At 42.4% G+C, this 20,858-nt stretch overlaps 1 protein-coding gene across 3 annotated transcripts in view; it reads left to right on the top strand.

Annotated features, from left to right (window-relative positions):
* Positions 1–20,858, top strand: part of adgrv1 (adhesion G protein-coupled receptor V1) — a 113,552-nt gene that overhangs the window by 5,848 nt on the left and 86,846 nt on the right. For all 3 annotated transcript variants that reach the window (XM_069523935.1, XM_020093939.2, XM_069523933.1), the window contains exons 2-15: positions 7,246–7,433; positions 8,203–8,352; positions 11,224–11,319; positions 13,002–13,106; positions 13,586–13,699; positions 14,154–14,384; positions 15,086–15,423; positions 15,533–15,803; positions 17,409–17,735; positions 18,280–18,456; positions 18,653–18,876; positions 19,847–19,973; positions 20,067–20,252; positions 20,505–20,685. In XM_069523935.1, coding sequence (XP_069380036.1) covers positions 7,248–7,433; positions 8,203–8,352; positions 11,224–11,319; positions 13,002–13,106; positions 13,586–13,699; positions 14,154–14,384; positions 15,086–15,423; positions 15,533–15,803; positions 17,409–17,735; positions 18,280–18,456; positions 18,653–18,876; positions 19,847–19,973; positions 20,067–20,252; positions 20,505–20,685 — 2,713 coding nt within the window. In that variant the 5' untranslated portion in view covers positions 7,246–7,247. The remainder of the gene's footprint in view (positions 1–7,245; positions 7,434–8,202; positions 8,353–11,223; positions 11,320–13,001; positions 13,107–13,585; positions 13,700–14,153; positions 14,385–15,085; positions 15,424–15,532; positions 15,804–17,408; positions 17,736–18,279; positions 18,457–18,652; positions 18,877–19,846; positions 19,974–20,066; positions 20,253–20,504; positions 20,686–20,858) is intronic.

The raw sequence follows: 20,858 nt of genomic DNA, 5'->3' as shown, positions 1-20,858 counted from the left end.
ACAAGCTAATCAGTCAGCCAATGCGGAACTGGAAAACGGCTCTAAATTGCTCACGCACTGGTTCCTACTCAATTGGAACCACTTTCCTTATTTTCTTTCCCACTGTTTCCGAAGCAGAAGAAAGAAAAACTCTTGTTTTTGGTTTGGGATGCGAGATACCATTGGCTCAACTTGAGAGCCGCCGACCACGGCCGCGTGCACAATACCTCTCTCTCTGTTTCTTTTTTCACAGTAAAATGCACACTTGATTGGCAGCTTCTTGCCCCTGAAGGAGAAACGCCTGGTTTGAAAAGTATCGTCTGACAATAGCTGGAAGGCTGACCTCATGCATTTTTCTCTTTTAAGAGGCATTCATTCAAGAGTTTTCTAGTGTCTCCTTATGTGGCATAACTTGGCTGCAGTTAAGGTCTCTGCCATCTTTATTTCCCCCAAGAAATCTCTCTCCACCTTCTTGTCGGACTAATGGTAGGTTTTCTATTTTCCCCCCTCAAAATAAACAGAATTCTGTTTTTTGGGTAGAGCTCTCCAAAATAAGCTCCAGTGAGTAACACAGTGTTTTTGTCAGATTTAATGATGTATGTTTTAGCTCTACTCGCTTATTAAGTTTCTTAATTTCTTCTCCTTAGCGTCTCTGTATGGCGAGAACGTTCACTGATCTAAAAATACCGGGGGCAGAAACTACATGCGAAGTGCAATTATGGGCTGGTGAGTTGACCGGGTATGGCAGCCGCGGCTGCGTCGGGCTGAGAATGGACGGTGGGTGGTTTCTGAGGTATAGGCCCCACTTGCACTGGGCTGGTGGCATCGCTTAGAGTGGAGTGCAGCTCAAACAGAAAACAATCCAATAAACAGAACAAAGGAGGCACCGTGGCTTTGGACCAAACACAAAGCCTGAGACTATATAAACTAAACTAATTTAGCAGCCGTTCTATGAAAAGAGAAACAAATTTATATTTGTTGTATGACACAGTAGTATTATTAGGCTCATTGCTAATTTAATTTAATTATATGTTCTATATTTAGTTTATTTCAAATTGTGACTTTTATAAACTGCCCCTGCCTGCTTCAATTCTGCATTTTTATGTCCCCGGTCCATTTGTCTGTTTGTTGGTTGCTGGTTTGTTTCCAAGCAAGATTATGCAAAAACATATAAATGGATTTCCACAAAAGTTTGTGAATACTGGAAAGTACAAATCTAACTAACCACCAAATTTTTGTGCAAATCTCTATCGGGGGACAGATGCAGGATTTTTTTAGTTTTTCAACATTTTTACAGATTTGTCAGATAATAGTTAATGGATCTTGATGGGGGGAAATTAGGCATGTTAAGGAAACTGATAAATATCAAGGGTCAACATGTTGCATGCATGTTGATTGAATTTACTATTAGGCCTTTGCAAAGGGAAGCTCTCTACTGAGTGCAATTCTAGTTCCTATTTTGTCCGACTTCTCAAAAGTAACCAGCCATCCAACCACAGAGCATTATCATTTTGCAGTGTGTTTACAACCTGAGCAGTGACTCCCTCACATAACTTCACTGATATATTTGAAGGCTCATTATAACCTCTGTCTCTCTCTCTTGTTGCTGTTTCTCTGTCAGCAGACGTCTCAGTGTCTGTTTGCGTGGTTGGTTTTCAGTGTGAATTTGTGCCGAGGAGACACACAAACATTCCAGCTACATTGGCATATTAGTTGATGTTAATGACAGAGCAGTTTCTTTTTGTGGCCAGACTGACTCCAGATCACCGACCAAGAGCTGTAAGATTGATGAATGGCATCCCACTGCAGTGCCTCCCAGTGTCAGACAACTGGGGGATCACGTTCTGTGTGTGTGCGTGTATGTGTGTGTGTGCACGCCAGATATAACCACATGCCTCTCCACCAAGGGCGTCTCAGGACCAGGGAAGCCTCAGGGCAGGGATGCCACATGGGAAAGCCCTTGATTAAGACTCTACAGACTATTATCCAACACACCCTCAACCAAAAAGGAAGTAAGAGTATTGCTTTCCACTTTTAAAGCTTCCAATCTGAGTATTGTGAGGCGGCTAAGGCTAAGTCACTGATTATGATTATTGAGGCTAGTACTTGACCTCAAGAAGTTCCCAGTGGCAAAGAAATAACAAATTCTGAAGAATTGGGATATGTGTCCAAGTTAAAAAGAGAGAAGTTTAAGTCACTCATTATCAAACTTGACTGTCTGTAAGATCACAATTGTAACGAGAATGGCACTCAGAGAGCGTATTCCTCTGCCAAGGCCCAACCATTCCCTTCAATTTGCTGCACCACATTGCACACACTTGTAGAAATCAGTTACATAAATATGCCTGATTTCTTTCATGGAGATCTCTGTATTATTCCTTATGAATCTAAAAATATCATAATGTTAATGAAAATGAAAGTAATTCCTGGATCTGCATCCTGATCAGGATCAATACCAAATTTTAATTGCTTGACTCCTGACCCATACTGCATCCTTCCACCAAGTTTCGTGGTAGTCCGTGCTGTGGTTTTTGTTCTATCCTGCTAACAATAAAAACTAAAAACTAAACAAACACAGACAAAAACATAATAACATGTCAACTACCAAATCACCTAACTCACTGCAGCCAGCCAGTCATGCTTACTAGCATCATCTGACTAAAGTCTTATTCCTTCAGTGAATAATTGATGCTAAAGATTACGGCATAGGAGCCACTGTCAGGAGAAACCCTAGAGGCATCAGCAGCGAGCAGTGACCCCGGGAGCAGCCCTGCAACCAGACACCAGACACCTCCGCAGCATCTCTGATAGGGATATCCAATAGATCAGCCTGTGTGTGTGTGTGTGTGTGTGTGTGTGTGTGTGTGTGTGTGTGTGTGTGTGTGTGTGTGTGTGTGTGTGTGTGTGTGTGTGTGTGTGTGTGTGTGTGTGTGTGTGTGTGTGTGTGTGTGTGTGTGTGTGTGTGTGTAAGAGATCCAACATAACAGTTTTTGTGAACCAGGCTCCCAACACTGGTAGGACGGACAGGTGACTAACCACCACTGACCAGCACTGACATTATCACTGTCTTGGTGACTATCATGTTTGAAGCCTGCTGAGAGGCCAGTCTCTGTGGTGATGAGCCGTCCACCACAGACACAAAGAAAGAGAACAGAGTGACAAGAGGTGTGACAGAGCATGATAAGGAGATAGTGATTGGAAGTGGATACTGATGAGTCATTCTACATGTAACATACATGTGTTGCCTAGTGCTAAGAAACTCATCTGTTCAAGGGAAACATCATTTTCAGTGACTGTATATTGGAAAAAAAGGGAGACGTCAGTTGGAATTGTCATCAACTGGACAGACTGAATTTGGTTATTGTTTGTGAAGAGTGATTTAGGATTGATTCAAGCCAAAGATGAATTTTCATTTTAGATCTAAGACTAATTAGAGAGAAAATCTGACGCTGCTTTGTTTTTCTGCTGTCAATGAATATAATGATGTGCATCACATATTTATCCAATAGTGGGTAAAGAACATTTATTGGCTTTTATTGAAATAAAGTCATACATTATAAAAGAAGTTTGAGCTGACTGAGGTCAGAGTTCCAGAATAAGAAAATAATAAAGTGATTTTGCATGTTCAGAATGAGAAGTCTCTTTAGTTGTGGTGTTGTTGTGAGCGCCAGGTCCCACAGTCCTGGTCCCAGTCGTCATTTTCTGTTCCTTTGGCTGAGGATGTTTGTGATGGACAGTGTGTTTTCGTGCATTGCAGATCTCTCCAGTGTCTTGGCCTGTCACCCAGCGGTCTAGCTGAGCATTAAGACCTTGTGTTTTGGATGCATATTCTGAATGTGGCAGCTCTGGCAAATGCATTGCAAATGTGTGTGTGTGTCTGTGTGTGTGTGCGCGTGTGTGTGTACATCACACATATGTGACTGTCTCTCTTTGCACCTCTCTACATGGACTCTGACTCCCAGCCTTATCAATGTCAGAGGTCTGCGCCAGGCACTCCATGCTGCCTTTTGCTGTGATGGACAGATCCTTGGTTCCCCTGTTACCCCTGGGGTCAGGGTTGGCACAACGCATGACGCCAGCACAAAAACCACTTTGCCTTTCATAAAACAGACCTGTGCCATGCCATCTTCTCACCATCTGCTTTGTGTTAGGCCGTTTGAAGAAAGGGCGGCATCACGGTCAGTGGATGCAAAAGGGACCTCCCCTCTTTTTTGGAGTGGGGGGTTTGGAGGTATAGGAGTTGGCTGTTTGCTGCCAAACATCGAAATGATTGGTCCATGTGACGATAGGCAATCAAGTGAGGTTTTGAAGATTTACTGAAGAAATAGTCTGAGACCTTTTGTTCTGGAAACGGAAAGCAGACATGACATAAGACTTAATGTCAGATGTCGAACTCTACATGATGAAATTGTGATGAGTTTGCGAGCTGTGGTTAAAAACGTATTGCAGACATTTTATTCTTAACCATTATTCAACTCAATGAGGCAGGCAAGTGGATAAACTGCATGGGACTAGATGCTTTGAAAGCGCAGGTACCCTCAGGTGCACTATTACCCATTAGTCTCGACTACTGTAGACTAATAATGTGTAACGAGGTTTCAGTAAAAGAAAAAGAAGGTTTATAGCTTTTCAATCAAGCTCTTGGTCAGGAAGTTCCCAACCACAGGAGGGAGAGCAGGGCAAATCACAGGATTTATTCAACCCTGGCCTCTCTTTGTCCAGCGACACACCCACTTCCCACTTAGCCTCAGCCTCCGTCCATCCAGCCCCACTACCCACCAGCTCTAAATCCCTTTTTGATGGATTTCCCAGCCATCTCTCCACAAACACACACACACACACACACACAGCCGCGTCTCCATGACTTCAGGGAACATTACTTTGACATGCATTGATTTCCTGAAAACTTACTCTAACCTTATCCATAGTCTAACCCTAATCTAAACCTAACCTTAAAGGTTCAGGGTGTAAGGTTGGAGAAGTTGCATGTTGCAGTTGAACACCCCTCACCACACCCACCCCCCCCTTTCAAACATGAAAGAGAACCTGTGGTAGACTTCAGTTTTCATAAAAACTCAACAGATGTTTAGTTTGTCCAGTCCGGGCTACTGTAAAAAACATGGCGGCCTCTGTAGAGAGGACCCACTCCCGATGTAAATATAAAGTATTCAAATATAAAAGGCCCATTCTAGGGTAAAGAAAATAACCATTTGGACAATTTAGATGAAACAAACCAGGAATTATTTTCTATTAAATTTCTCCCAGTTGATCCCCTTTTACATAACCTGAACCTACACCTAACCTTAACTTTCACCTTAACCTATAAGACTAAATCTAGCCTAGAACCTATAACTAAACCTAACCTGACCTAAACTTAGACTTAAACTTAAACCTAACCTTAAAACATGTCGTCATCTCAAAAAATGAATGATTTCGTTATGGGGGCATCTTTTTTGTTCTCATAAGGAAGACAAGTCCCCATAATGGGACTGTGTAAACAGAGTTTGGTCCCCACAACATAAGTAATGCCTGCAACACACACATACACAAACACACACACACACACACAGACATACACACAATCACACACATCCATAGCATGTGCATCAATTGATTCTGACTGTATCTGTCAACTAGCAGCTTGTAAAACTGATACATCGCTGTCTTCTCATCTGAGTTGACAAACTGATTGATGTGTGGTTGTTATTCAAACACTGAGAATAAGTCAGATTGATATAACAGTAATGGAACATATGAAAAATGGGATATTTTCAATGTCCAACTTTCCTAAACGATTTCTGCGAATGAAAAAAAAAAAGAACCAAACAGCATGACTTCATCCACCGTAGCTGCCGAAGTTCTTTTTCAACCTTGTAATTAAGAGCAAATATTTTTTCAAAAGACCTTACGTGTGTTCATACTCTTGGCGAGGTCGTGCGGTGCAGATTATGAATGGGATGGGTAAGGAGGCAGCTGGGACGGGGAGGACGGGACAGAGTGACCACAATTTAACGTTAAGCTGGCTCCACCTCGCTTGTCATGCTGTGTTTTTTTGTTGTGTTAACCATGACAACTGTCCCAGCGGCTCCATCCAGCTTTAGGATTATTCTGCGTGAGGGAGCTGAGAAGGGGATGACGGGGGGAGCGCGGAGGAGAAGAGACAAGTGGAGGAGAGTAACGTGGAGAGCAGAGGGGTGTAGAGGGGACAGATTGAGAAGTGAGGATGATTGGGGGAAGCAGGAGAGCAGAAGAGATAATTAGAGAGAGAGTGTCGACAGCGCACAGACTGTCTGAAGACTCGTGCTGAGTTACCGAATGTACCCTGAGTGACCACATCTGTTCTGGCAGGACATTAAAATCCATAGAATAAACTCAACAACAACTGCTTTAACAGTTATGACAACACGGGGACAACAGCCATTGTAATTATGGAATAGTGCTATGAATCACGAAGACCACAGTGACCAGCAAATCTGCCAGCCAGCCCGCCTGCATATTTTCAAAAGCCAGACCTAATGAACATCTGGCCACTCAATACTGTCTGTGGATCGTATTAGTTATACTATATAGTTATTCTATACTCACTGTATATTTTATTTTCATTTTATTTTCAACAACAATTAGTATGAAGTTTATAAGTCATGAAATGAAATTAGGATGCACACTGTGAATATTTTAGACATGGGTTCTGTCGTTTTTTTCTTTTTTCCTGCAGATTTATTCTGAAATATCTTTTATGATTAAAAAAGATATTTATTCTTAGTAATATGTCACTTAAGTCTCCAAATTTGATCTTGTGAATTTTTCTGCATAGACTGAATTATATAATTTGCAGTTTTAAATAAATGTTCTTAGTGTGAGGAGTAGGATTACAAAAAAACATTTTTCACTTTATTTAGATATACCCATTTTCATATTCACATATTGGCCTCTGCTTTATTGCCTCTGGCAAGAAGGTTATGCTTCCATTGGCATTTCTTTTGTTTCGTTTGTTTCATTGTTGGTTTGCAGGATTACGCAAAAACTACTGAAATAATTTTAATTAAATATTGTGGAATGGTTGGGCATTGGAAAAACCCATTAACATTTGTAGCAGATCTGGATAAACAGGTGGATCCAGGAATCTTTTTCACTTTCTTTAACATGGTAAGAAAAGCATTAGCCTTTGGTGAGATGTGCGCTCTGAGTGCCCTTCTAGTTTCAGTATTTGCATTATGTCTGCCCTTCCTACATCTTTTTTGAATGTGTCCTCCCTCCTTTTTGTAGGAATGCTCCCTGTCCTCCTGCTAGCTGGGTTGATTCTGGCTCTGTCCATCCCTGGCACCGCGTCCGAGTCCGCCACGCTGCGGTTCCTGGGACAGACGGACTTTGTCGTCAATGAGAGCAGCACAGCTGTGGTCCGGCTGGTTGTGGAGAGAGTGGGAGACCCGGTCAATGTGACGGCTTTGGTTTTGGTAAGGACTCAAGCTCATCATTGATAATGTATCATCGACCTGCCTGTTGACTTATTGTATCATGTGTGAATCCAAACACATACATGTTACAGCAGAATACATCATGTAATACAAAGAAAATCACTTTGCTCTGTTGCTGGGCTGTTAAGAATCAGTGATCTTTTTATTAATGACAGAGGTGGTGACATTAGACTCTCTGTATTCAGAAGCATTCTTGGAAATCACAGTGTGGTTTTGGCTTCGTGTTCTCCACATAGGAGCTGGTGTCAGCTGCTCACAGTCGGTGTCTGGAAAGGCGAGCTGGCCATGCAGTGAAGTGTGGTTGGAGGGGGGGGTGGTATATCTTCCTGATATCTTTACCATATTTTTTTCTTTTTCTTACTCAAACTATTATACCTGGGCTGTTTTAATAATAATCAATTACTTCGATTCAGGAATCTAATAGACATAGACAGAAGCTCATGGAAACTTAAGTACGCAGATAAAAGCAGTAGTTGAAATGAAGGAAAGAGGCAGGAACATAGTAAAAAGACTCTGCTGTTGGAAAGAGCTGAAACAGGCAAAGGCATAGAGGCTAAGGTATCCTATTAGCTTAGCAAAGCACAAATCATGCACCTGCATCGATCATGGATTCCAACTCATCGTCGGTCTATTGTGCCACATTGTCATTTTATATCTCAAACAAATCGAAAAATGTGAAAAGTGTCAGAGATCTTACTTTGGTGAAATGGTGACTCATATAATGTGATGCTTGGCTTTTGTCCCCCAGTTAGAGGGAGTCGACACAGGGGACTTTGAAGCCGTCAATGCCGCAGCCTTTCTGCTGTCCACTGAGTCCAGTAAGACCATCTTCATCGCTGTGAAAGATGACGACTTGCCTGAAGCCGATGAGACGTTTACCTTCAACCTTGAAGTACAGGTAAAGGCTCAATGTTTATTTACAAAGACACTTTTATTTTGTAGTCTCGTGTGCATTTATGTGGCAAATATCTGTTTGGGGATTGACCATGATGCCCTATTTCTCCCTCACTCCATTCTCTGGAGCTCCAAGCTTTTCCCCACAAAGTCCCAGTGTTCTGATTCTGCCCGTGACCATCTTAAATCCTAACCCCAGCTACTAAGCAATAGGGAGTGTATGTGTGTGTGTGGGGGGGGGGGGGGTGTGACACAGTAAGCCCCGGGAGGCTCGGAGCTGCAGGGTCTTTTGATGTATGTGTGCTCTTGTAGGTCTTTTCTATGGAGGCTGTGGGTGGGGCCTAAATGTTGTGTGAGGTTCCCCACTAAAAGACACCTTTTGTGAACAGAAACTAACTTTGACAGCCACCGCCTCACCGCACGTTACATTAAAGTGATTCTCTAATTCACTGTCCCCATTGACTTCAATGTCCATGTCCGTTCCGTGGATTTCACCCTCATATATGTTGCTGTGTGTTCACCACACACTAGTATAAATAAAAGCTGCTACAATGAATGAATGGATTCCAAGCAGAGGAACATCTTTTCATGCATTTTGAGACTTTTGTACTGACAACAAAACACATGTTATCATCAGAAGGTGTGTCTTACTACTTTATTCTCGAAGTTTAAAGAAAAAACCTAATTCATTTATTAAGCATCTTGAGTTTTATTTCGTTTGTGCAGTCTTGTATAGAACAGTTATAGATGCTTAGAAGTTTGAAAATGATCTTTAAGGGGTACACACTGTAAATCCTATCGCTATCGCAGCTGAGGATGCCTGACACCCAGAGACTGTCTCCATGGTTTCATATAACCTTTAGCTGTCAACTTTGATTGATGAGTTCGGGGGCCTGGTCCTGCTGTCTGCTCGTCTTCTCCTCCTCCCTGAAAGACCCAAAGACAAAGGTCATTTGGAGTCACTGGTTGTCAGCTGTGTATATTTACAAAACAGCAGCAGTGAGGGACTTCTTTCACAACATTTGGTGCTTTTTGCTTTTTTGTGACATCTGGTTAAAATCCAGTTGCACAATCCCTCAGTTAGCGTGCCACCAGAGTGAAAGGACCAGATGAGGCCCACTTAGTCCTTCTGTTTACACTACAGTGCAGACAAAGCTGCTGGCGAAATGCTACCCTATCAATTTACTTAAGGACTGTCCAGAGGATGAATGTGCACTACAAGAGGTGCGATCATGGAGAGTCAGAGATCAAGTCAAAGAAAAAATGCCAAAACAAAATACATCTATCATTTCTGACAGATGAATCTGTAAAGTCTGTATCAAAAGCAGTTTTGTGCTAGATGTGTTGGAAATTAGTCAACTGAACTAAACTAGTTGTATCAAAGCAGTGAGGAGGGGTGGAGCCGAGCAGGTGCAGCCACACAGAGCTGCACAGGAACAGAAGGTAGAGACACAGTGGATCGTATCATCTTGTGTGGTCAAGGTTTTCCTGTGTTTCTCGGGGGCTTAGACAATGTGGAGGGGTGTAATCGCACACAACTACTAGTCACCGTGCATTACAAATACATTTGAATTTTGAATCATCAAAGCAGTAATGTAATTTATGTTATCATTTTATCATTACAATATTTGTAAAAACACTATACAGGTTGTTGTTTTTGATAGTACATTCTGAGTGCTCACACTGTGCACTGTACCAAATAATATCAACAAGACTTGAATACATGAATACATGAATACATTTGGCCTGCACTTCATCCTCCTACAGCCATCTGACAGTGAACCAGCGTCTGGCAGCTCCCCAACATTTTTGTTCAGTTGGACGTCTGCAGACAGCTCATTGTCCCTATGGCCACCAGTCAGCTGACTGATTTACTGTAACGAGTTGATTCCTCTCATATAGTTATAATTAGACTTTTAACAACATACACTGTTGGCACAGCTGACAGGGACAATAAGGGGTTCAGTATCTTGCCCAAAGACACTTAGAGATGCAGATTGGAGGAGCTGGGGATCAAACCACCAACCTTCTGGTTAGTGGACGACCCTCTCTACCTCCTGAGCCCTGTGTGTTTTCATAGTACTTGCTCGGCCAGTGGCTTGGCATAATGAAAGTGAGTGGATTCTGTGTCTGTGAGTTGACCAGAGCTGAGCAGTGGAAAGAAAGTTCTCATACAGCTTTTCATTTTATGCTTCGCCTCCTCTCACCTTAACACAGTGGTTTTACAAAGGGCTTTCAACTAGACTGTGTGACTGAGAGAAATCACACACTCACAGAGGATTATTTTCCATCACATCATTGAATGCTTGATTTTGGGAGATTCGGTGGAAGTGCGTGCACTCAGACACGGTGGTCAGCAGAGTTGGTCCATGAGATGCTTGCGAAAACATTGGTAAGCTCTCTAATGGAAACCTCGGAGAGTTGCACCAAATAACAAGGCTGCGGTCGGTCTCTTTAACAGGGCTCAGAAAAAGGAAAAGCCTCCTTTCACAGATCACATGTTGTGGTTCTTTTGTTTTTTTGTTTGTTTAGTTAAAAACCTGTCGGAAGCCCTGTGAAGTTGTTGTGATTTTAAAAAACACTGAGGTTTGTTATGTCTTGATGCCAAATCACAGAGCACAGCGCAAGTCCTGAAGAGGGGTCATGCTGTGAGCTAACCTTACAGATCAAGTGGGCTAAGACCAGCGCTTCCTGCCTTTGTGCCTACTCACCTGGGTCTCTCAGTGGGAGCACAGGAATGAAGTGAAGTCCGTGAATGAATGAGGCTGGCATTTCTTCACAGGAACATGAGTGACAGGGAAGCTTAAAGTGTGTACTGTAGTGTGTATTTAGCCTGCAGTTTGTGTAACTATTTCAGTTTTTCCCCACTTTCCAGAGTTCGTCCAATGGCGTGACACTGGGGACGCCAAACAAGGCAACCATCACCATCCTGTCCAACGACAATGCCTTCGGAATAATTGCCTTCAATTCAGTAAGGAACCCCTTTTGCCTGCATCTTGTCTCCATCTGTTCTTTCTCCGTTGTCATCCATCACAGCCTTTTGCACTTCAATCCATGATTAATTAAATCTACATCGGTTTATCATACTTAGTGTCGTGGTGTCAGTATGTTACTACTGCCCTTTTCAGACCTTCAGGTAAAATCCATCTTGGTGATCCAATCACAAGGGGACAGCTCAAAGTACAGGTGTGAATGCACCCAAGATGCATTGAGGCATGTGACCCCCATTATCCCAAAGGTCATATATTTGAGGGGGGGGGGGGGGGGGGGTCACTTACATGCTGCACTATTTTCTGTGATACTTTAAATTAACCTGCTGCGACTGATGCTTTCACTCATCTGTCACAATCACCTCAGGCAGCCACATAATAATAACTGTATTTGTATAGCACTTATCTAAACAAAGTTATAAACCCTAAACATCACATTTGAGCTCTGTAAGACTGGTTGTTGTAATGAAAATAATATCTTCAATTGTACCTGTCATCAAGTGTTGCAGCCTATTAATCACAATAATGTTGAGAGAGGCTGACTGGCTACTGAAATGCAAACAAAGAAAAGACAAATAAGAAGGATGATGATTATTTGCATTGTATTACTTACAAGTATTTTTTAGCTTTCAGAAGAATTATGTCAGTGCAAACAGAAATGATGGAGCGGAGAAGTGGTAACAGGCTCCTTAACTGTCTTTATTTAAGTTTTGCTTAATTTATTCTCCATTACTGAAACCTCATCAACGTTTGTCTTTGGATCCACACTATTCTGCTTTAGTTTTAAAACACATCACAGTTGATACATTTGCAACTGTAGATGTCGCATTGGTCGACTGCTTCGACTTCCCTTGTACTATGAGCATCCATTTGTGACTATATTAATGAACCTAGATCCCATGTTAGTAAGTAGTTTGGAGGACTGTAATTTAGACCCTCTCCTGCAGAGACAGGGTCAATTATGCCAGTATTGTGGATGTGGGTGAAGTGAGCATCTAGTGGTTGTGGGTTTCCAGGGCCAATTAAACCACAACAGTCGCTGGATTAACTTATCAGTGGGAGTTTATATTGTTTCCACGGCGGCTTAGCTATGCTGGGAACTGTTTGTCCTACCACCCCAGATGGTCTAATATGCTCTATAATGATTTGTCTTGCTTACAATCAATAAGAGGGCTGCTGGCCTCAGGGGAGGGACAAGAGGGAATTCAATTTCAAAACTGTAATAGCTTCCAAATGACTCCCAAATACATAATGTGCTTTTTGGCTTCCACTGTGTTGTTGTAGAATCAATGTTTCGATTCAGTGTGAATTCAATTTCCTGAAGCAGGGTACAGCTTTACCCCTGCTCATGTCACTTTACTTTGTCTCCGTCTTTTTATTAGCATGACCTTTTATTCACAATGTTGTGTACGATATAAAAAACAGACTTTATCAATTGAAACACAATGATTTTAGAAGATTATTTTATACTGTTTATTCAGTATTTTTTAAATATGCAGCATTTTCAAAACATTCACTCTGCATATGACCCATTTAAACACAAATGTACGTTTTGCTTCAGTTGATTCTAATTCTGAATGAGAAACTTCATACGATTGAATAAATTGAACTGATTGTGTTTGTTCTTTCATGTGTCATGTCTCTTTTCCTCTCTTCCTCTCAGACTGAAGAGATCGTAGTTGATGAACCCAGAAGAAGGAACCATTATGTGCCTTTCACGCTAATTAGAGAGAAGGGAACATATGGGACTGTGACCGTGAACTATGAGGTGAGAGCACAATTCACAAAAAAAAGAAAAACACAGCAAATGTTTTTGAGTTTTGATAATTTAGACCCAAATGTAATTATTTGATTACATGTAATTTAATTGTAGATAACTCAATTATTTATATACAGGGTATGAATGATGAATACAAATCTTAAGTGTATTACATCGGCGTGCCATGTTGCCCCTTTTATACAGTCTGTTCAAGGCTGAAATGTTTTGCTTTTATTCCGCCTCGCTGTTCTGTATGAAATACGAATACGTAATTGGGGGGCATTGTTGTTCCACCTTTAAGCTGGCAGCAGAGGTAGTGAAAGAACCGAATCAATGGCTTTGTTAAAGGGAAAGACGCAGACATGCTATTTAAAAACACACACTGGGTTCAGTATTAACAAAGCAGCATAATGCAGGATCCTTTTTTCACAGTAATACACTATAGCAGGATCTGGGTTTGAAAGAGGCTTGTGACTGCTCTGTTTCAGATCTCTGAAGGTCCCAACCCGGCCAATGAGGATCTGAGTCCAGACAGAGGCACCATCACCATCCCTGTAGGACAGGCTGTAGTGAACTTCAGTATCCTCATTCAGGATGACCAGGTATTAAACAGGCTCTTCATTAAAAACACTCACATGTCACGTATACATGGATTAAATAGTTTCCATGTGTCTCTCCATAGACTTTGCAGTTTGATTATGTGATTGCGAAAACATGGAACAATGACAAATAGAGCAAATGTGAAGAGATTGAAATTAAAGTATTAATTCCAAATTAAATGCCATTCACATTCAGCTATCATTCAAAGTGCATTGATTAAATAGTGTTGAGTTTAAGATCAACATTATTATAGATTCCTTAAGACTTAAGGCCACATCTGCTTCACATCTTGGTTTCATTAAAACTTAAAAGTCACATTATTTTCAAAATCAATAAATCACAGCATGAGGAGTTTCTGTCACTCATCTTCTGTAAAGTTTCATATTCAGAGTTTTTAAACAGCTGACTACAAGAAACAACTGTACATGAATGTGCTTCTCTTTCTCTGTGGACCAGATCCCAGAGGACGATGAGGTATTTTCTGTCAGACTAACGGGGGTGGCAGGTGGAGCCCTCCTCAGGCCCAACGCCAGCAGTGTCCAGCTGAGAATCCGGCGTAATGACAGCCCCCTGCGGTTCTCCCACTCCATCATGGCAGTGCCTGAGTCAGCTGGCGTCATCGCCATCAATGTGACCCGGGGTCGATTGACTGAAGACGGGCCACTTGTTGGCTCTGTCGACTCTGAGGTTCCTTTTTATCAATCCAGTTATATGTTTAACTAGACAGAATATGACACAACCACTTTAATTATATACAGTATGCTATATGTATGTTTTAATCTTGTGGTCTTTATTCAAGAGCGTGTTCTTTTAGTTTTAGAGCAGGACTTATTGATTTCAGGTTCAGATTCTGTAATGCTCACACTCAAAACCCTGCGCTCTTACTCATGTAAACCTTTCTAGTTCTTTAATTTGCTGTGCTTATGCTCAAACTGTGTGCTTGCACTCTGAATTTCTAGTGCTTGGACATATTTCTTGCCCTCCAGGTTCAGCTCCTCTCCTCTGACTCACACTGCCTCTGTGCACATGTAAAATGTCTGATCTCTTATATCTCCTTTGCTTCTGCTCTTGGAAGAAGAAAAATCTCCAACCAAACAGAAAAGAGCGAGGAGAAGAGCTGGGGCGCAGGAAATCTGTCCAAGCTACAACATCTGTCCAAGCAACAACATAATCTGAGTGCAAGCGCACAGTTTGAGAATAAGTGGGGCTATTTGAGTGCGAGCACAACAAAATCTGAACATGAAATCAGAGTCCAGCTCTCAAACTGAAAGACCATGCTCTCGAAAAAAATATCTTGAATTAAATATACATACATAGTATATTGATACAAAGAAAATAGTACGCATGAGGTCAATTAATACAAAACATCTGGTCTGTACTGTCTTTAGGTCTCTGTTGATTACATGGTGGTGAGCGGTGAAGGGCTGGGCAGCGCCACGCCAGCTGTGGATTTCGTTGACCTGCAGCCAGTCAGCACGGTCACGTTTCCTCCGTTTGTCTACAAGACGAGTCTTCTGTTTAACATCAGTGACGACGTAGTGCCAGAGATCGCAGAATCCTTCCACCTGGTCCTGCTGGAGGACACCATTAGAGGAGATGCAGTGCTCATATCACCTAATGCTGTGCTGGTCACCATCGAACCCAATGATAAGCCTCATGGCGTCCTGTCAATCAGCAGCAGCGCAGTCATTCAGCCAATCAGCATCAATGAAGATCTGACACAGAGGTAGATAGTTTATGAATATAAGGAAACTGAGATGACACAGTAAATACAGGTGGATGGTTTCCATTATGTCTAGGGTATACTCTCTAAATATAAGATTTTTCTCCCTCAGATTTGATGGCATCACTATTGTAAGAAATGGAGGCAGCTACGGGGCCGTGTCTGCTAACTGGTCCATCAGCAGAAACTCCAGTGATAGTTCCCCGGTGTCAGACGACTTGACGCCTGTGGCGGGGACGGTGAAGTTCGCTGCCGGTCAGGTGACCGCTGTGATTCCAATAAACATTGTGACAGATGATCAACCTGAGGAAGCAGAGGCCTTCATTCTCAGACTGCTGCCGAATACTGTCACTGGAAATGCAGAGATCGACGAACCCATGGAGGTCAGTTTATAGGAGATCTTTTATAAGCCAGTAGTTAAAGTCAATTTATTTATTTGTTGTTGCTCCTTGTTGCTATGGGTTGATGACAGAGAGAAAAAAGTCTGCACTTGTTAGGGAGCATATATGCTCCAGATGTTGTGCATCTGTTCTGCATGTGTGTTTGTGTGCATGTATGTATGCGGGTGTGTTCTTGCGTGTGACCTAATGTAAGGTACAGTGCAAACTTGGCAAATTCCACAAGTCACCCTCTCTTAATGTGTCACTTTGCTCCGTGGGTGTTCCCTTAATGTGGCTGAATCAAAACAAAGCAGACACAGCAAGCGCACTCTGTGTGTGGTGTCTGTGTGTGTTTTTTTGTGTTTTTTTTTTTAGAAATAGTGGGTGAAGTGGTGACACATTTTTATTGCTTCCATCTTCGTCCAAGCCTCTTGGCTATGTGTGAAAGCAGTGGGCAGATCTAAGTCTCGTTTATGTTCAAGGCCTGAGATGAGACGCTTGCAGACGTGGCTTTGGTCGCATCAGAAACTCACACAGCAGATCAACACCTCAGGTAGTGAGGCTACAGGGTCTGTTTGCCATCTGTGCAGAGCCAGCGAAGTGGCTCAGCAGAAATTCCCTGAAGACTATCACTCAAGTTAATCAATGTAAATTGTTGTAAATGTTGTAAGTGATACATACATACAGACAAACATGTGTAGGCACGCACACTCATAAACATATACACGCTACACTTAGCTGTAAATCACCTGTTGCGTATGTGCCGGGCAATGCATCAGACAAGTGTAGGCTTCAGGAAAATGAATGACCCCCAGTTAAAATGCTCATGAAAACTCCTCATGCAGTCTTAGCGGAGTTAATTAAAGAGGATGCCTCTCTAAAGTTAGCTCAAGCCTCTGTTTTACTACTCTCAGTCTCACTTGTTTTCTTTCCTCTCTCTGTTCTTCACCTCTCTCCTTTCTTCTTCTCCTTATGACCCGCGACGCAGTCTCTGCAACACAAAAACAGGATACACATCAAAGGCCCTAAAAAGTCACTTAATTGTAAATCTGAGCGTCATTGCAATCACCCCCTCACAGCTTGAAGATCAGTCAGCTCGCTCCTCGCTGCACGGCTGTGCACGGCCCAGAGTGCAGTGCAGCTAAAGCCGGAGTGTCGAACTTGTGAAATCACCTCCAAACCAAAGGGCATATGACTAATTGTACTCCACTAGAAAATTACTATTTTAAAATGTCAATTATTAACTTTAACTCAAGCCTGGACAGGAAATAAAGCTTTTTATTCATTACTTTAATAATGTTGTATTAATGGTCTGATGTGGTTTGTGTCGTTCTTATATGTTTATGTTTTTAGGATAGTTTAAAGTCACTTTTAATGTGGAAGGTCTCATTTCAGCTAAATAAGTTGTTCTCTTATTTTGCAGTGGAGGGGGCACAGGTCGTGAGCTAAAATCGAATTCATAGTCTCAGGTTCACCATAATAATTAAGAAATATTGCTACAGCCTTGCCAAGATTTGTATTTCCTTCAGCATCTGAAAATGTATTTTCATCATTCCCTCATCCGACAAAATGTTACATTTCCCTTCTCTACTTCTGCTCTTCACCCAGATGGTCTTCTACATCCAAGACAGCGACGATGTCTACGGGCTTTTTCGGTTCGACCCTGCAAAAGAGCAAAGCATCCAGAGCCAACCCACGGGCCGCTTCCTCTCACTGAGTTTCCTCCGAGATGGCGGAACCCTAGGTGACGTGTCGCTGACCCTCACCGCCCTCTACATTCCTGCAGGTCCAATAGACCCATCACTGGCTCGTGACCAGATTCTGAACGTCAGCAGATCTGTTCATGTGGTGTTTCAGCGTGAGCGGACGGTTCACGTCACACTGCCGATCAGGAACGATGCCTTTCTGCAGAACGGAGCTCATTTTTTAATACAGGTGACAAGGCTGCAAATATCTTGGAGTTTTCATTCCACAGTTTTTGTGACACTTTGTTTTTATACATTGTTATTCAGGCAACACCTTGCTTGCATGTCCAGAAATTTGCTCTTTCTGCCTTTTTTTTTTCACTTCTGGCCAAATCAGTGGCATCCAAGGTTTAAGTGGCTCATTTGCATGTGTGAATGGTTTGACACTGGCACTCAAATATGGCATGCTGCTATGGGATGGGTCCAACTCTCAAGACTAACAACATCACCAAGCCTGTAAAGCAGGCAAAAAAAGTACAAGAAGCCGTCTTCACATTCTGTAAAACCGCAATCACACCACATACACACTTTGAGCTTTTAACATTTACATGCACAAGCATAAAAGGAGAGAGAAAAGAAATGAGCAGATTGTGAAGATAGATGTGTATCTTTTATTAATTGAATATTACAGAATCATGCTTTTGTTTTCAAAGCTCCTCTCCAAAATATGCATCCCTCAGTTCTCCTGTTCCATCCGTCTATCAGTTGAAATGTGTTTTCTATTTTCCTTCTAGTTAAATACTCTGGAACTCGTCGACATCAACCCCCCGATTCCTTCAAACAGCCCAAGGTTTGGGGGACCTCTTAACCTGACCTTAACTGTCACGCCTGACATTGCTAACGGGGAAATCGGCTTTACGAGTAACACCACAGTGGTGGTTTATGAACCAGAGGAGAGCAACACCAGCACAGTAAGATATGACCACTGTGACGCTTGTGTCTGTTGACTTGCAGACTTCAGTGTTGTGTAAAACAGCATATTATGGAAATAATACTGACAACCTTGAATGTCCCTTAATTTTTGTTAAAATTATGCTATCGTCAATCACTTGTCATACTGTATGTTCTTATATATAAGAGGCTGATACTTATAACCTTTTGGTGCAGGTGAGCCTCCCTCTGCGACGTGATGGTACAGACGGTCAGGCTGTCGTGTTCTGGAGTCTCCAGCCAAACGGGGCCAATCGCGAAGATGTAACCACTGATGACCTGCAGCCTCTGAGTGGCTCTGTGGTCTTCCTCTCTGGGCAGAGCGATGCCTCCATCAACCTCACCATCATGGCTGACAATATTCCAGAAGTGAACGAGACCTTACTCCTAACTCTGGATAGGTAGGGATATGAAGCCCTTCTCTTATAATCCAATAATGTTTCAAGGTGAAAGGTGTGAAATGTTTTGGAGCTAATTCATCACATGAGTCCAGTGAGATTTAGAAGGCTGAGGGGGTCTAATCCCATCCCCCCTTTTGGTTTTCTGGAGATATGCTATGTGTTTGTGTCAGCAGTTTGGTTGATGGGTTCATCTGTTAGTCTTAGTTCTGATGAGAACGGCATCTCCCTCCCATTCCTTCCCTGCAGGGTGGAGACTGCACGCTTTATCGTGTACTTCGGGTAAGTGTGGAGTTGGGTGAACCTGGACCTTTTGTGTGGCGTGAATCGGGACTTTGTTTTCCACAGAAGGGCCTACTTCAGGATTTCTGGGGTCTTTGGTTGACGAGATGAAGGGGGGTCTGGGATGGGGTGGTGTGGAGGTTCCTGCGATGGTGTGATTAAAAAAGAGAATTCAAAAGAGGGTGGGTGTTGGGCGTAAATAAAGAGTCTTCTCTATTTGTTTTGCTCTAAATTAACCAGGCTTTATTGTGTTGCCCTTTTTAAAGATGTCAGGGTTTGTATGCATGCAGCGCCTCGGCTGTGACTGTTTGTTTGGAGTGCTTCATTCTGTTGTGTCTTTGTCTCTAATTTACCCGTCATGTGACACTCGTTTGGCTCCAATTTTCTTACACACATACACCACACACAAATCCCTGTGGAGCAGTAAAGATGCAGGCATGCAGATGATTGACATTGTTATTAAAAGATGTCTAAACAGCAGGACGTCAGGATATGGAATGAGGATCAGATGAAACGAGGAATGCATTAGAGAGGTTTATTTTGACGTGCTTTCATCTGCTAAAACAAGGTGACAATTATCTGTCGTGTCTAAAAGCATCTTCACAATGCTCTACATTTTATGCAGATTTATATTCATGGCAACGTGCTGTCACTATCTAATACTGTGTATATGTGTGTGTATTTGTCTCAGGAGTAATGTTGAGAATCAGATCCTGAAAGCCGGCTTCACCAGCAGAGAGATTGTCATTATGGAGAATGATGACCCTGGAGGAGTCTTTGAGTTCTCCCCGTTCTCCAGAGGTCCATGGGTCATTAATGTAAGTCAAACATTGAAGTATTATCCAGCTATAATACAAAAGTGATAATCATGTGCATCAAAATCCCAGAATATTGCTATTATATCTTCCCAGGAAGGTGAGGCTGTGGAGCTGCATGTGGTCAGAGCCCAGGGACAGCTTCTGAAACAACTGGTGCGATATGCTGTGATGCCTTCAGGCAACACTGAATTCTATGGTGCCACGGGCATCCTGGAGTTTAAACCAGGCGAGAGAGAGGTGGTGGTGGCACTAGTGGCAAGGCCTGATGGAGTGCCCGAGGTAAGAGCACGGTTAATACTTTGTTGAGCTTTTGTGGGGATGTAATACTTATGTCCTCACTACAAACTAAATCCTTCTGGAGTCAAGTTTCCTATGAATCAGGAATTGAACATGTACGTCTCTTTAAATGAGGCAGAATAATTCTGTTTTCATTTGGTGTTTCACAAATAACATCTGTTCTACATACTGCTGCTGAAATGTGTCTGTAAGATTACTTTAAACCTGCATGTGTGTTTGTGTGTGTGCCTACAGCTGGACGAGACTTTTTCCGTGGTTCTCAGTAGCCACAGCACTCCACCCAGTCGCCTAGGCAACCACAGGGAGGTCAACATCACAGTGCGGAAGAACGACGACCCCTTTGGGGTCATTGAGTTCATCCAATCAGGACTGACGGTGGCCATCAATGAGAGCAAGGAGAACGAGACGCACAGGGGTACGTGGAAGTAGCAGTTCTTCAGTAAACCACAGAACATTTATATACATAAATGATGATTCTTTAACCTGTTTGTGTCCGCATAAGTAAAGTATTTGTATGCCTAGTGATCAATCTCCTCCTTAGAGCATCTTCTCAGGCTGAATTGATTCATCACCAGTGTTGCTTTACTT

The sequence above is a fragment of the Paralichthys olivaceus genome, chromosome 4 (assembly GCF_024713975.1).
Source record: "Paralichthys olivaceus isolate ysfri-2021 chromosome 4, ASM2471397v2, whole genome shotgun sequence".
NCBI lineage: Eukaryota > Metazoa > Chordata > Actinopteri > Pleuronectiformes > Paralichthyidae > Paralichthys > Paralichthys olivaceus.
Note: the sequence above shows the minus strand (reverse complement) of the source record. Positions and strands in the feature narration are given on the sequence as shown.